Source organism: Camponotus vicinus, unplaced genomic scaffold, assembly GCF_025532165.1.
Source record: "Camponotus vicinus isolate PSW18456_S1 unplaced genomic scaffold, iyCamVici1.0 SCAF_6, whole genome shotgun sequence".
NCBI classification, from domain to species: Eukaryota; Metazoa; Arthropoda; class Insecta; order Hymenoptera; family Formicidae; genus Camponotus; species Camponotus vicinus.
In genome coordinates this window covers 10,178,934-10,192,965 of record NW_028141978.1, presented here as the reverse complement: position 1 = coordinate 10,192,965, position 14,032 = coordinate 10,178,934, and the positions used below count along the sequence as shown (strand labels likewise).

General features: G+C 32.3%; 2 protein-coding genes across 2 annotated transcripts in view; one reads left to right on the top strand and one right to left on the bottom strand.

Annotated features, from left to right (window-relative positions):
- Positions 1-1,163: 1,163 nt before the first annotated feature.
- The window catches only part of LOC145973047 (uncharacterized), a 299,775-nt gene continuing 286,906 nt past the window's right edge, over positions 1,164-14,032 (bottom strand). Inside the window, exon 7 of the mRNA XM_083102196.1 lies at positions 1,164-8,335. Within this exon, the coding sequence (XP_082958322.1) occupies positions 8,163-8,335 (173 nt within the window). The 3' untranslated portion in view covers positions 1,164-8,162. The remainder of the gene's footprint in view (positions 8,336-14,032) is intronic.
- On the top strand, positions 9,590-10,420 carry LOC145973049 (protease inhibitors). The gene is made up of 2 exons (XM_083102197.1): positions 9,590-9,751; positions 10,170-10,420. Exons 1-2 carry the CDS (start codon positions 9,685-9,687, stop codon positions 10,331-10,333), a joined length of 231 nt encoding a protein of 76 aa, XP_082958323.1. The 5' UTR covers positions 9,590-9,684; the 3' UTR covers positions 10,334-10,420.

Genomic DNA, 14,032 nt, shown 5'->3' with positions numbered 1-14,032 from the left:
TCGGCTTTAGATGGAAGTCACAAAAACATCGGTATTAGATGTACCGAGCATTTCTCTCATTAAAATAGATTATTTTCTCCTTAATTTCATATATTAAATACACCACTTACAGAATTTAATACTTAGAATTTTATATATTGCCTCTATAATCATATTGACTGCTATTATATGTATATTCAATATTTTACTGATGCAGATAATTTTTTTATCAACTACGTTCTGTTTTTCGATAAAAAGACATAAAATATGATTATGCTTTGTATTGTTATCTTTACAAGTAGTGAACAGTTGATCCAATTAATTATGAAAGATAAGAAGAAAATTACCAGAATTACATAAAAAAAGAGAATCATAGTTAAATTTTAATTTATTTTTAATACGTATATCGAGGAAATTTTAATCGAAGAAGCTATCTCGTTTTAATCTTCTATCTGTCTGTGGCTTTGAAAAATCTGAAATTTCAAATACCGAAGATCTTATCAGCATGCATATAATCGCATTTTTTTCGAAGAAGATGCGAGGAGATTTACGTTGTGACGGTTGATATCCAGGATTGCGCCTCGACTTGAGAGAATTCTGTCATAGACCGGAATCAGCAACGGCGATATTTCGCTTAAGTTATGGCCTTGGTTATATATATAGCCACCGTTCGAACTACAAATTCTCTCGCAATGGCACATATATACTGTATATACATACGGTAGGATTTGTACTTACCTAGTACGGAAACTACCTACCTACCTACAACTTAGCAGAATGCCAGCGTGCAGAAAGGCTCGTTGCTGTGCGAGACAAATACACGGTTACCGCAGAGATATTGCGTCTTGAGACGCTACATACTCCGCGGAGAAAATAGTCTAATGATCGTATTGTAGCCAACTTGTCAGAAAATATTTCTAGCGTTTAATCGTCCATGAATTTATTTGTCTATTAGAATCTACTACTCAAAAAACAATGCAACTGGACTAGATGCGTTTATATAATAATATCCGACAATCTGTCTTGAGAAATAATTTTTGCACGTATTAAAACATCAAATTAAAATAATTAAGTAATATAAAACTTTATGTAGAAGAATTAATTATATAAAAAGATATTTATAAGTTAAATTTTGCATATAGGATCTGATCGGAAGGGATATAAATAGACATACTTCGTATCACTTCGTTTTTTTTTCGGTTTTAATGTGTCGTAACCCTGCCAAATACAATAATAATAGCAATAGTATTAATTATAATAATTGTAATAATAATAATGATAAGTATTATCTAAAATATGTAACCACAACGCGTTTCGATAGTGTGGATACCGAGACAGGTGCGTGATTGTACCACACACAGAACGATCATGGCGTGCCATGTGTATGTACATCACACGTCACTGCAACTCGACGGCGTATATTTATTTCAATAAATCACGTGTCAGCCACGAAAGAGAGAGACTGTACCACCAGGATCTTACGATATGTAAGATTCACTTCCACAGTAGGAATCGCAAGTTATTATAATCAATATACGCGCTCATGGTCGTATTCGACCGCATATATACTTTTAGGACTTTCTCGTAAAAAAACTTCACCGGCATTTACGATAATATCGTATATATAAATATATAATATATATATAATTTCGCGTGCATAATATATATTTCACTATTCATCTCTCCGCGAATAATTATAATTATACATTCTTCTCTCACACATTTTTTTCAATAAATAAATTATCCAAATTAAGGACATCAATATCAATAACAGTAATATGATTACAACCACATTTACAATATATTTATATTTATCTCTCTCTATATATATTCATTTATATATATATATATTTTTTTCTTTTTATTTAACTCTAACAAACTCTTCTGTGTGCGCGGTACGATAGAGACCATCTTTAAACGCCGCGTGATACAAAAAGACCAAGTTCATAATGCCTTGGTTTATACAGTGATTTATAATATATTATTATTGATCTACATACCTACACTATGCATATAATTATGCTTAAAAGGTAATAGTTAGTGGCGCGCAGCTATTTTGCCTTTCTTTCAAAATTTTAGCACTTGGCATTTTTTATCACGAAAAAATAAAATATAACAAAACATTAGTTTTAATTTTATGGATGAAAAAATGAATATTATAATCTAAATTACTCAAATGTAATCAAAGATTTCGAATATAATTATGATTTATATTAACAAAAAAGCGATCTTTTGTGGCAAATATTCCAGATAAATAAGAAATATATATATATATATATATATATATATATATTCAATATATATATATCAACATATTGATTGTAGAACACAAAGCCATACTAAAATCTATGATTCAGGCTAGGCTACGCGCACCGCAGTAGATAAATCCGTGCGAGATCCAAGAGAGAATTACTGGCCCCCATTGATACATTAATCGGATAAAATCATACTATTCTAATCCATCGATCGTCTATGGACGATTATCAGATGGCGAACTTTACATGCTATGTACAATAATTATTGTTGTTCTAAATTATTATCTTAATATCTAGTAGTTCCGTTCACGTGAATATTCGAACCTACAAATTGCAATAAAATTCGCGTCGCATAACTTGTTTAAAGAAACTGTTATGCTCGTATTTCGCTTTTAGAGTACTTTCAGTAAAAATAAAAATAAAAAATATTTTTTTTTCGATCGCCCATCGAGACATGTACTGCGGCATTTTATCTTAATATTATATCTTGACGAAAAAAAGTTAGAAGAAAACGCTCGAAAATAAATTATTGAAGATATAGAACAAAATATGCTTGCTAATTGAAAAAAATTACATTTTAAAAAGAATGATAATCTTGTTGATATGAATCAATGAAATAGACGCTGAAGGTTAATGTAATAGAAACGAAATTCTCTTTTCGAATTACGAATCATTTCGATTCACCAAACATCTTGTATTTTATTTCATGTATATATTGAATTTTGATATGCGCATATATGCATGTGAAATTCAATATATGAAAACACCATGTTACCATGAGCACCATGAGCATATATCTTGAAAGAAAAAAGAAAGAGAGCAATTAAAACGTATTAAATTTAAGAGACAATAACAGTCATACTAAAAAGATGTATACACTTATTGCAAATTGAATTGAATTGACATGCTCTTATCATGCATTTAGATTCAATAAAATCATAATCTTAATTGGATATAAGTCAGAAGACAAAATTTCAAAATTAATAAAATAATAACTTATTTCTTTCTGAATTAACATGCTTATAATTATTGAGAATCTCATCTAGACTTTTAAAATAAAACTAAATTTTTTTTCAGCCGATCACACATAGCTTTCCAAAAGAATGTGTGAAATACGATATTTCATATGGATAGTATGTAATTTTCTGCATTATTGTGTGTGTATGTATGTGAAATATTTTATTTTTCAGTTTTATTTTTCAATCTTTCATATCAATTCTTCCAAAACAAACCTAAATTTCATTTCGGGACTTGAATAATCGAGCTCGATAGCATTCAAGATTACAAAAACATGTGAAGAGATATTGTCAATGCGACGTGCCAGTGCTTTTCTCTGAAGTTATTAATAAAGTCGTAATCGAGAAGAGACCCCTTATCACATGTGTCGTATGTGCAAATACTTGATTTTCTACGTCATTCTTCTTTAATCGGGCCTAACAAGATATGCCAAATATGTATAAATGATTCACATTTGAAAATCGACAACTCGATTGTAGTGATTACGACTGTATAATCCCGATTAGTCGACTGTCAGCTGACATCCATTAAGGCACTTGAAATGCTAATCTCCTTGGGCGAAGCCCTTTGAAGAAAGTTAGAGCTCGTTTATCTACTTTCTTATCCATTCACGGTTCGCCTTCTATGGGGAATTGAATAGTCATGCATTAACATAGAAAATAAGCGCTAATATATATGTGTATATATATATATATATATAGAGAGAGAGAGAGAGAAAGAGGGAGGAAAAGAGAGAAAGGGGGGGAAACATTTTTCAAATACGCGTAAAGCATTGGACTTTCTTGAAGCTCCACGTACTCTTAGATAGGGATCACGTACTCTTAGATTAGGAACGTGTGTGCTCGGGGAATGTAAATTCGCGTAGTCGGTTCCTTTTTCTTTCCGGGATATCAAAATTTCTAACGACAATGCGGCACTAAAATTTCCGCGTAATGAACTTCATCTCGTGCTAATAGCAACAGGAATGTTTTATTTTCCAATAAAAAGGACGGCAATTAACGTACACAATAGCTAACTGCTCTCGTGTACTTTACGCGTTTTAAAACTTATATAAGCAAGAATAATCGACGTCACGTATCATATGCGAATATAAAAACATTTTTCTAGTCGAAATGCGAAAAATGTGAGCGAAAGAGCAAATATAACGTGAAAACGATACATGCATTTCAAACAAATTATTTATCTATAACGCCGAAAGTGTATAAGTAATTTTAATACAACTATATCTTTTAATATTTATATTGATGAAAGCACTCCAAATCTTGAAAGACATCACGAAAAGTCGAGAAAAAAATATTCAATAGTCAAAATAAAAAAACAATTCAATGAAATTATCATTATCATAAATTCATTAACATTAGTATATTTCCGACATGTGCATATATACTCTAGATAGGAATAAATTTAGCTTATCATAGGAGGAATTGAATTGAATATATATTATATATATTATATATATATATAAATATCATATAAATATAATTCACGTATAATACGATCATAAAATTGATAATCGAGTTAGATAACTTTAACATTGAGCGGTAATCTCTCTTGACAAAAGATTACAAAGATTGAAGCCTCAATTGTGCAAATTCTTGATAATTAAGTTGAAACATCCAGTGTTTTCAATTAACATTTTTGAATATTACAAAAGCGATTCTCAAATTAGAATTTCGTTAATACGATTAATCACATGACAATCTGAAATTGAGATAAAAAGTGACAGACAATGTGACGACATATTCCGGCACAAATACATGGACAAAAATGATGAAAGATAGTGTTATGTCATAATACATTTTCATCATCTATATGATGTGTGTATGAAAGTAATTCATGTAAAAACGTGATCACTATCAATTCTGCCCATAAAGATTCTATTGTAGCCTTCATTGCTTCTTTGCTCATCTAATATGTATAAGTTATATAGTATATAGAAATCCTTATTTATTATTTATCCGTCACAGAATCGATAATTGATTTACAGGATATGTTGAAGAATATGTCAAATGATAATCTCAAGATTTTAATAAATGATATTTACAGAAATGTGTGAGAATACAAGTTGAAAGTCAAATAATTATATCATAAATTGTGAAAGTTGTGAAGAGGGAACAAGATGTTCGATCATATCGAACGATCAAAATCAACCGTATCGAGATTAAAAAAATCAAAATTAAAAAAATTATCTACACTTTTTGCCAGAAATACAAGATGTATTAATAGGCCAAACATCACGATGTTATATGTAATCATTATTTATAATAAATATTTGTAATCATTATTTATTATAAAATTCCTATTAAAAATTCCATTAAAAATTCTATATCGTTACGATTAACGCACCTTAATCGTCCAATATTTTAATTTTTCTGGAATTATGTTTCTAATAACTTGAAATTTTGCATACAATTTAATTGAATTTCGTATAAGCTGACATGTGACGTTCGATTTGTAATTTTTGCAAGGGAGATATTATAAAGCGCGCTGAATTGGTCCTCTGGGCGAGGATTTTTGAAGGATCGGATTATGAAAGGTATACAAGCACGAAAATTCGCGTGACTTAAGGCACTAACAGTATACTTAAGGCCTAACGCAGTGTCCTCTTCCTTAACATTAGAAGGCACTATTTCCTATCAGAATACAACACATAACAAATGTTAATTTATCGACCCTCGCATTAATCTTACACGCGAAGTTTCTTCTTTTTAATGATAATAAACTGGCTCTCTAGTATATACTGGCATCTCGTGTTTCATCGTTTTAACTGGCTTCAGATGTCCAAGCTTTAATTGCATTATGCAGCGATTTGAAGAAACAGATTAATGCTATGCCTGCCATTTATGCAGATCGCGTTTCGCAAAGTTTCTAGAAATTATGTACACGATGTATGTATTATTATACATCAAATGAGCGCATTGAGATTTTTGTGTCCCTTGCATTTCCGTGATTGTGTAATATGTAGAATCAACGATCTCGGTATCTAAAATTTCTGATATTAAATTTCTTATTTTTCCTTTTCAATATTGCATTAATAAATCATATTTCATTTACAGAATATATACATATATCTCATATTTCTTATATATGTATATTGTTATATGAAATGAACCATATAGATTTATTCTTGCATTGTGTGGTAATTAACTAATTTCGTTAATGACGTATTGTACGATAATTTTAATTAACTAGTTCAATTAATCCCCTAGTAACATTCTGTTCTCTCTTATATACTTATATATTTAATATATATGTATATCGAACTTTCAATTATCGTACGAATAAATTTTTATAGATTAATCAACATTAATTAAAATGATTAATCAACTATGATTAACAATTCCGAAATCGTCAATTCGATGCATCAAAAACATCCTGATGCGATTGTTATTTTGTAATCAGGCGCAAAGAATGATGTCATAAATATACATGATAAAGTGGATCATTCTTGCAACAGATAACACAGAGCGTTTGAGCATATATTTGCTTTTTATAGGTGCTCTGCGGATATTTATTGAGCTATTGAGTTTCCCATCAGGATGCCATCACGTAAAATGGGAAATAATATTTGTTGTTATCATTCGTATGTCTATGTCTCAGGATCAAAAATCTCAAAGCGCATTAGAAAAGAATAATTTACTCGATTATGCTTTTATTTTCATAAAGCACGAAGTAGTATTAACGATATTTCATGATTGCACCTTCTACTTTGGCACTTTACGCGGAATTAAAATTTGACGATTTATGATCGGAAAAAGCTGTTTTTTGCGACTAAAAAGAAATTTAAAAAAAGCATTATATATAATATATAATGCTATTATATATAATGGTATTGCTTGTTACGCATTCATAATACTGGCTTTTGGGATGCCGACGTTCTATATCTCACTTCATTACTATATAATGAAAAGTTAATGATTGTCCGTCCCTAAACGCGAAATTCTTTGTGCATAATCGAAAAATTGCTCTATTAATGCTTTTACGTAATATCTACGATCACGATTGTAGTTTATTTAACTGAGCATGCTAAGTCCCAAGCTCCGTCACCGGAGTTCGATATATCATTTAGTTTACATTCTAACCATTTACTTATCTTAATTAATTAATTAACTTTTTATATACTGGCTCTATTCGTCGTAATGTATACGATAAAATGGTGCTCTAGACTAGTTGAGCTGGCCTTATTTAAACATATATATATATATATATATATATATATATATATGTGTATATATATATATATATATAACAAACTGGAAAATAGAACAAATAAAAATTAGCTAGAAACACAGAAGAGAACAGATACACGCTTATATGTAATAACGATACGTCTCGTCGTGCCGAATCTATGACCTCGATCGCGATCTCAATCGCGCAAGCGGATCTTTCTTTCCTTAAAATCTTGAAGCATCCAAAAAATCATTGACGCGCCTTTTTATAAAAGCTCGACAATTGTAAAACAATTACCTTACTCTTCCGTTCAACGCTCGTAATTCGGACATCGGTTCGATTAATTGTAGCTGCAATCGGAAAGATCCATCGAAAGATTCGCAAAAGACAGCATCGAGAGAACCAACTGATCAAAGTTGATCGGCATCGCGATTATTCAATTCGCGATTAAGCGTTAAACCTAATGAACGATTTGTTTGCTTCGTCAATCTATTTTCTCTTTTCCTAGTTGCTGCCCGTCCGATCGACCGGTCCGTCTTCGTAAGAAATTCGGGACGGGCCGGCTCGCGACGCGGCTCTTCAGGTCCCAAATGTAAGAAATATCATCGTCCGTCTCTCGCTCGCGTCCAGGATCACTCGAGATCACTGGCCTATTGTCGAGGACCGTTTCTCACCTCCGCTTCTCGTCGATCAACGTGCGCTTTCTCTCGCGTCGCACGACTCTGTGGACGGTCCTTTTCATCAGTGCCTCTTCATGTGAAGCGACAAATGGTCGCTTCGCGAGAACGATCGCTGACAGAGATGGCACTTGAACGGCTTTTGGCCCGTGTGCTTGCGATAGTGCCGCGTCAGCTCGTCTGATCGTGCGAATTTCCACGTGCAACCTTCCCACGTACACTGATATGGCTTCTCGCCTGCAACAGATAATGAAAACATATCTCAATGATAAGAATATACTGGATATAATACTTTAGTATTGCAAATTTTTATTTTTTTCATACTAGGATAAACTTGCATAAAAGCAGGGCTTGAAATATTAAAAGCACTTTAAAATTTGATGCTCATTGTTTTGATTTTAATGCACTTTTAAATAATTTGAAGAATTTAATATAAAAATCTCGTGTATGTCTAAATAATTGTACAAAAATTTTCAAATTTTTTTGGGATTTAATTAGAAAAAAATTATAAAAGAAGAGATTAAAAAAACATAGAATGCTATTTTAATTAATATATTTAGAAATTTATTATATTTAGAAAACTATGTGACAATTACTAAAATATTTTAATAACTATATTTTAATAATTTCATAGAAATACACAATATTCTACATAGAAACTTTATCACGATAAAATTTCAATGCGTTAAATGCAGGTTTTGCAACAATTATTTTTTTTTTGAATTTGATATAATGTGGATATTTTTAAATATAGTTGTCTGTTTATATACATAATTTATGTGAAATTTATAGAATATCTAAAAAGAGAAAGAAGGAGAGAAAAATAAATATAGGCAATCAACATCAATTGTATTAATCGAAGAGTCATATGATGACTAAAAATAATAATTTATATCCTAATGTGCACAGTTAAATTTTATTCAGCGGTTATATGATTGTTGGGTATACTCATTTATCAAATCAAAATAAGTTCGTTAAATACATATTACATACATTAAATACATATTAAATATATGTTTAAATTAATCTTAATATCGACAATTTCAAGAAAATACATTGTAATTAAATTTCTTGTTAAATTCGAGAATTTAATTTTTGTTTCAACATGCAATATGTGACAAATCTGGACAGTTTTTTCAAACATTATAAAAATTAAATTTCTTATTGCGTCAATTCGATGTAAGTTTAAGTATATATTTCGAAATGTGTTTATACATATGTGTGAAATAATGCACACATAATGTACATAATAATTACATAATAATTTGAATAATGTAATAATATTATTGGACATACAGTTGTGCGTATTGCTTCGTCAACAATTATATTCTGCTTAAATGCACATAAATTGATACGAATTAGCGTGAATCAACGCAGGCCTTTATCGTTCATGCATAATCGACTTAATATATGAAAAAGAGAAATAAAAAGAGAAAAAAATACAATATCAAGGTCGCAAGATAACGCAAGTATATATAAGAAGTTCTATATAAAGAATTCTTCAGACGTATCTCTTTTAAATATCAGTCGAAAATTGAATATTATTGAGTATCGAATATCATAGACCCCTGAATTGTTGAGATATCATGGTGTCTAAAGTATTTGTGACGTTTGTAATAATTAGCTTATTGGCTTTACAACTTTCTGCTGCACGTAAGTGTTTAAAATGTGTTTTTGCATGGAAAAAAAAATTACAGTACAAATTACAAAAAATATATTCTCTTTGACAACATTTATTGTAAATCTGGAATATAATGACATTAAAATATTTTTATTAGTATAAATATTTTAAATTATTTGTTTTATTGCTTATTAACAATTATACATTTGTTTGTGTATCAAAATAATTGAATAATTACAATAGTCCTTTGCAAAATATAATACGTATATATAATATTATTGAATAAAAATATCATGATTTCTCTTATATGTTAATATATTTCACGATTATATATATTAAAATATATTATATTTAATATATATTATACTTTTTACTATATTTTCTCCGTGTATTATCCATTAATTAATCAACTTTATGTTTTGTACTTAAAAGTTCTCATTGTTTACATAGAGCAAGAACGAAAATGCGTACAAGGTAAATATTATTTTGATGGATGTAACACGTGCTTCTGTGGTTACAATGGCATTGGGGCATGCACTAGAAGATTTTGTGATCCATCGGAGACGATTCCACCACCCGATGACTTTTGGCAAACAGATGTTGAACAAGACTAACTATTATATATTATAAAAAGTAAATGTATAAATAATAATTTACACAAGTATACCAGTATATAATATTAATATATCTGCATATCTTTATACATGTTTATTTCTTTCGGAAATAATAGTTATAGAATAACTAGATTGCGTTATGCGATTTAAAAATATGAAATAAGATATATGGAAAAATAGCTTCAACGTTTGAATCAAAAGTAAAATATTCAGTTAAACATTAACTTTGAATTCCACAAAATCTGATAATCTAAATAAAAAATCAATCTATTTCTCGATACATAATTGTATCAATTTATTTATCATTAAAATAATTTCGATCTCATAATCTCATTGTACGTCACGTCACGCTACGAAACCATTAATCCTCCACAAAAAGTCGAAACAGAAGTGAGGAATCGTTTTCATCCAGATGATCGTGGAAACGGTTCGGCAAATGACGTAATCGCCATCAAGTTCAATCTCTTCGTGCAACTGTCGAGACGAAAACGGACGGCGAATCAATCCGTTATGATCAGGTGGTCGATTTCGCGATCCCATTAAATCTGGATCGGATAATAATCTGTTGGATCGAGCGACGAAGACGATGACGCGTCTCTTTAAATCTGGAGATGGAACATCGCGGCCGTTTAATCGATATACATATTTGCGTTCATCCGCGAATTCTTCCGAGAGCGGCGCTTCTCCTCAGTTAATTGCGGATCGTAAGTCAGCAGGTCAAGATAAGAAGTGTTATTATCGCGAGGATCGAGACGGGGGAGCGGGAAGCGGCGCTTAACCCTTAATTTGGTATTTGCCCTTGTAAATGGCCGGTGTTAAGGCACAAGCGGAACAATTATCGCGTCGCGGGACGTGAGCCAAGTTGCTCCAACGCAAGACGAGGCAGAGTTAACACACACATTTATTATTACGCATTAGGAACGATTAATCTTTATAAATCGGACGTTTTAATTATTGAGCGATGCGCACGCAAAGAGGGAGAGATAACCGTGAGATCGTTTTAATGAGAAATCACGCTTTCGATACATCCTCGCGGCGATTTCGCGTGGAAGTGGAGGTATTTCCTTCTGCGCAAACATTCCATCTTCCCCTTTCATCTCGCAATTTATCCCATTCTGTCTAAAATAATGGAATAACGCGCAACTCACAATCTCGGAAAATGGATTAGCATCGTTATAGTTAGCGTTACATTGTTCGTAACAACTAGTATCGCGAAAGAAAGAGAGAGAGAGAGAGAAAAAGAAAGGCAGTCACTACGGAATATTAACGCCACCTTTTTGACAGTACCGCGGGGCTAATTACCGAACGGTAATTAACGAGGTATACTCTACGTTCTTGAAAGCCGGCCGTAATTAAAGACGCGACGCAAAGGGAACGGCAGGTTGCCGCGCGGCTGGAAAGGATCGAGCTTTAGCGATGCTGAGCAAAACGGCGGGGCGCGGATGATCGAAGGCACGCTCTCCGCGCCGTAGATCTAAATCGGCCGTTTTAACGTCCCGACGTCCATCGGGCGGAATATTATTGCGCAACGCGCCGGGGATATGCGAACGACTAATGACGTTACGAAGGAAATCGCGCGCGCGCGTATACGCGTTGCGTAATCGTGAGTAATTAGTCCATTTACAACCCGTACGAGGTGCGCGTAATATCGACCGATGGGCGAGCGTCGCATTAGTTTTACCTCCGTTATTAATGTATTTCGATCGCGTTTTATTGCTCCATAGATTAACGTCGCGTTAATCCCTCCCTCCGTTTGTGTTTTACTTTCTTTCCCGTCAAGTTACTTAATCATAACTCGAGCGAGATTGGCCATTTATTCGACGTCGTTCTCATTTGCGACAGCGCGTGTACATCCACGTATAAAGAGCGAAATGTAATAAGGCAAAATATACAATTGAAGAAATAAATACCTTCGAAAGATTCAAATTGTTACTGATTACTTAATTAATTTTATTTTCTGAGCATTGTTTTTGCATTATCTCTGAAAATCGATGAGGCAGAATTAAATTGCAGAAGCTTTGTCCTCTCCATTTAATTTTTTTCCAATTTAAGGTTTTACTAAAAAAAATTAGTCAAGATACATAATCGAAATTATAAAGAGATTCGCATAAAAATTACTTATATTTTATTATTTATCAATCGCGACTGAATTCCATCCGTGTCAATTCTTATTCTAGTATAGATAGTATTATTTCTTCATCTTACATTTGTGCATATTTTATAACTTTCTAATGAAGCCACACGACTATTAAACTTGCCGCAACGTACCATTTTTTTGCGATGCAAATACACGTGATTCATTTATCATTGCATGCGGAGACATTGTTTAATTATCGCGTAATAGCGTGTCTCGTCCTTTGTTATATTTCAAGATAGCGAGATAGATGGGACTATTTATCTTGGAACACAAGTTTACTAGAGTCACGCAGAGCGAAACTTCGAAGACAGTGTTGTATCGTATTGCGACATGATATACAAATAAGATGTTGCCTATGATGTATTAATTACAAGTTACAAGTCGGAGGAAATGATAAAGTAAATGTGTACGTATAAATGTATACACACACACATAACATGAATTTATTTTCATATACAAATTGCATTAATCTTCTTCATAAAAAAGATCGAACTATTTATGTCATATTGTGTACATATTGGCTACATTAGCCGTGGATATTATCGCTAAATCTGTAAAATTGGCAGCTTGTGCACGGTACATTTCGCAATTCTAACGTTTGCCTATCAGTTAACGAAGCTGTACGTTTCGACACATTTGCTGCGCGAAGCATATAATTATCACATCATAGCACGTGAGAAAGTTGCTCCGACGCATAGTTAAGCGACACGATGCGTGCCAGTAATGAGGAGCGAACTAACAACTCTCTCGACTAGTTCGAAAAAAAAAAAACATAAAGCCTGTGTCGTTCATATGCAGCGTTCACGTGATGTCAATCTTAGACCGTAATGAGATTCAATGTTTTCGATGCATCTTGAAATAATATACGCTTCGTATAATCTAATTTTTAGACACACAATTGAATTTGTTTCTCTCCTCAATGATATGAGATTTTTTTCTTTAATACAATAAATAATAATTAAAAGTTATTGAAAAAATAAAAAAAAGAAAGATTAAAAAATTTAGTAGGTGTATCTAAAAATTTATAATTTATGATATTTATTTTATATTAAATTTCTTATTTGAAGTTTGCTTATAGACTTTTATTTTGCATATGTTCCAAACTCAATTCAATTACTAAATCAACTCTTCTAAGTTTACATACTGCAAACGAATAAGCGGAACCAAAGTATTATTACGAGTGCTATCGAACGCAAAAGTGAGCTAAGATTGTGGGAAGTTATTTGTAGAAAAGACAGAAACGATGATTTGCAACGACCAACGAAGAACAATGCGGAGAAGCGTGCTCGTCAGGAAATCGTTAACCCAGCCGAGAAGGTAATCGCAGCCTTCGGCATTAGTGCATAAGTGCATTGTTAATAACAGGGTACCTGAAGCACTACCACTCGTAGAGAAATCTACAGAGCGAACTGCTTGTGCTCATCGGCGTATCCTTCGATACACGGAACCGATCGGCGGACGTTGTCCAGCTTACGCCAAGGCTAATTCGCCTTAATTAATACACGAGGTCTCTCAGCAAACCTCCTGTCTATCAAGGGTCACGCCAATCGGCTGACACCGAG

Bases quoted from the DNA above. Each gene is read 5' to 3' on its own strand.
- LOC145973049 (XM_083102197.1), top strand. From the start codon at position 9,685: ATGGTGTCTAAAGTATTTGTGACGTTTGTAATAATTAGCTTATTGGCT. The intron at 9,752-10,169 runs GTAAGTGTTTAA...TTGTTTACATAG, and splicing joins TTTACAACTTTCTGCTGCAC to AGCAAGAACGAAAATGCGTA.